The 1,037-nt window shown below is 50.1% G+C and overlaps 1 protein-coding gene across 1 annotated transcript; it reads right to left on the bottom strand.

Moving 5' to 3' along the window:
* Positions 1-107: 107 nt before the first annotated feature.
* On the bottom strand, positions 108-690 carry LOC109509599 (CUB and sushi domain-containing protein 1-like; the record flags this gene model as incomplete). The annotated part of the gene is made up of 2 exons (XM_019859432.1): positions 108-281; positions 502-690. Coding segments are annotated over 2 exons (363 nt in total), but the record flags the coding sequence as incomplete, so codon positions are not given.
* Positions 691-1,037: the final 347 nt, after the last annotated feature.

The raw sequence follows: 1,037 nt of genomic DNA on the forward strand, positions 1-1,037 counted from the left end.
AAAAAAAAAAACATCCATGGAATGTTGTTATTTCTTGGCATTGAAGCTAACAATTTTAAGTTTGGACACTTTTGGTTCCAAAGTTGCTCCAGCAGAGTCGTCGGTACCAGAGCAATGTGGTGGTGAGCCGCTCCATTGCGCATCCAGCTGGCACATGCGCGTTGTGTTGCCGATGACGCTACGCTGGCCGATGCAGCTGTAGCGGATGACCGAGCCCACGGTTCGACGATCGCCTGAGATCTGGGCGTAGGGAGGTATGCTGGGGCGGTCGCATAGCACCACTGTTCAAAAGGATTTCGCGGAGAAAGTAAAGGACCAGTTAGCTTGGAAATGCTAAATGCAGATGGGTAAAAAAATATATCCATAGATTAGACACTAAAGAGTCACGAACTATAAAGCCACTTTTTATCCAACAAAAATGAGTTAGCGACCACTTTGCCAAATGGCTGAGAGTAGAGCTACCAAACCACATCAATTGCACTCGCCACCACGGGTACTCACAAAGGCACTTGGGCAGGGAGCGGTCCCAGGTACCGTCGCCTTGACAGGCAATGGAGCTTGTCCCGAGCAGGTAGTAACCGGCGTTGCAGCGGTATGACACGGTGGTCTGGAAGCTGTAGCGATGTGGCCCACTGGGTAGGACTTGCCGAACGCTGCTCTCCACATGACCTGGCTCGGTGCAATTCACAGCTGGGTGGACAATGACCAGACAGGAGAAAGGGGCGGGGGGGAGGATAGCACAGGTTGAACGTACAGCGTGAATTCAGACAAAAAAAACTTGTTTGGCAAGGCGATTCTCATTAGGGGACATGTAGCCTTCAGCCATCATTGGTCATCTTGATTATATTCGGCAAATATCTCCGGCCTGATTTCTGCTTTCACTATCCCCAGTATCTCGCCGACCCAATACCGTCAAAGTAGCCAGACAGACTCCGGGAATAAACATTTGCCTCATGAGAGTGAGCCTACCGCCGTGCAAAGATGTTGATGGATGGAAAATATGGCAGAAGGAAGCGGCACCGTAAGAGTTAAAAGCT

The sequence above is a fragment of the Hippocampus comes genome, unplaced genomic scaffold (genome assembly GCF_001891065.2).
Source record: "Hippocampus comes isolate QL1 unplaced genomic scaffold, H_comes_QL1_v1.1 C16965016, whole genome shotgun sequence".
Lineage (NCBI taxonomy): Eukaryota > Metazoa > Chordata > Actinopteri > Syngnathiformes > Syngnathidae > Hippocampus > Hippocampus comes.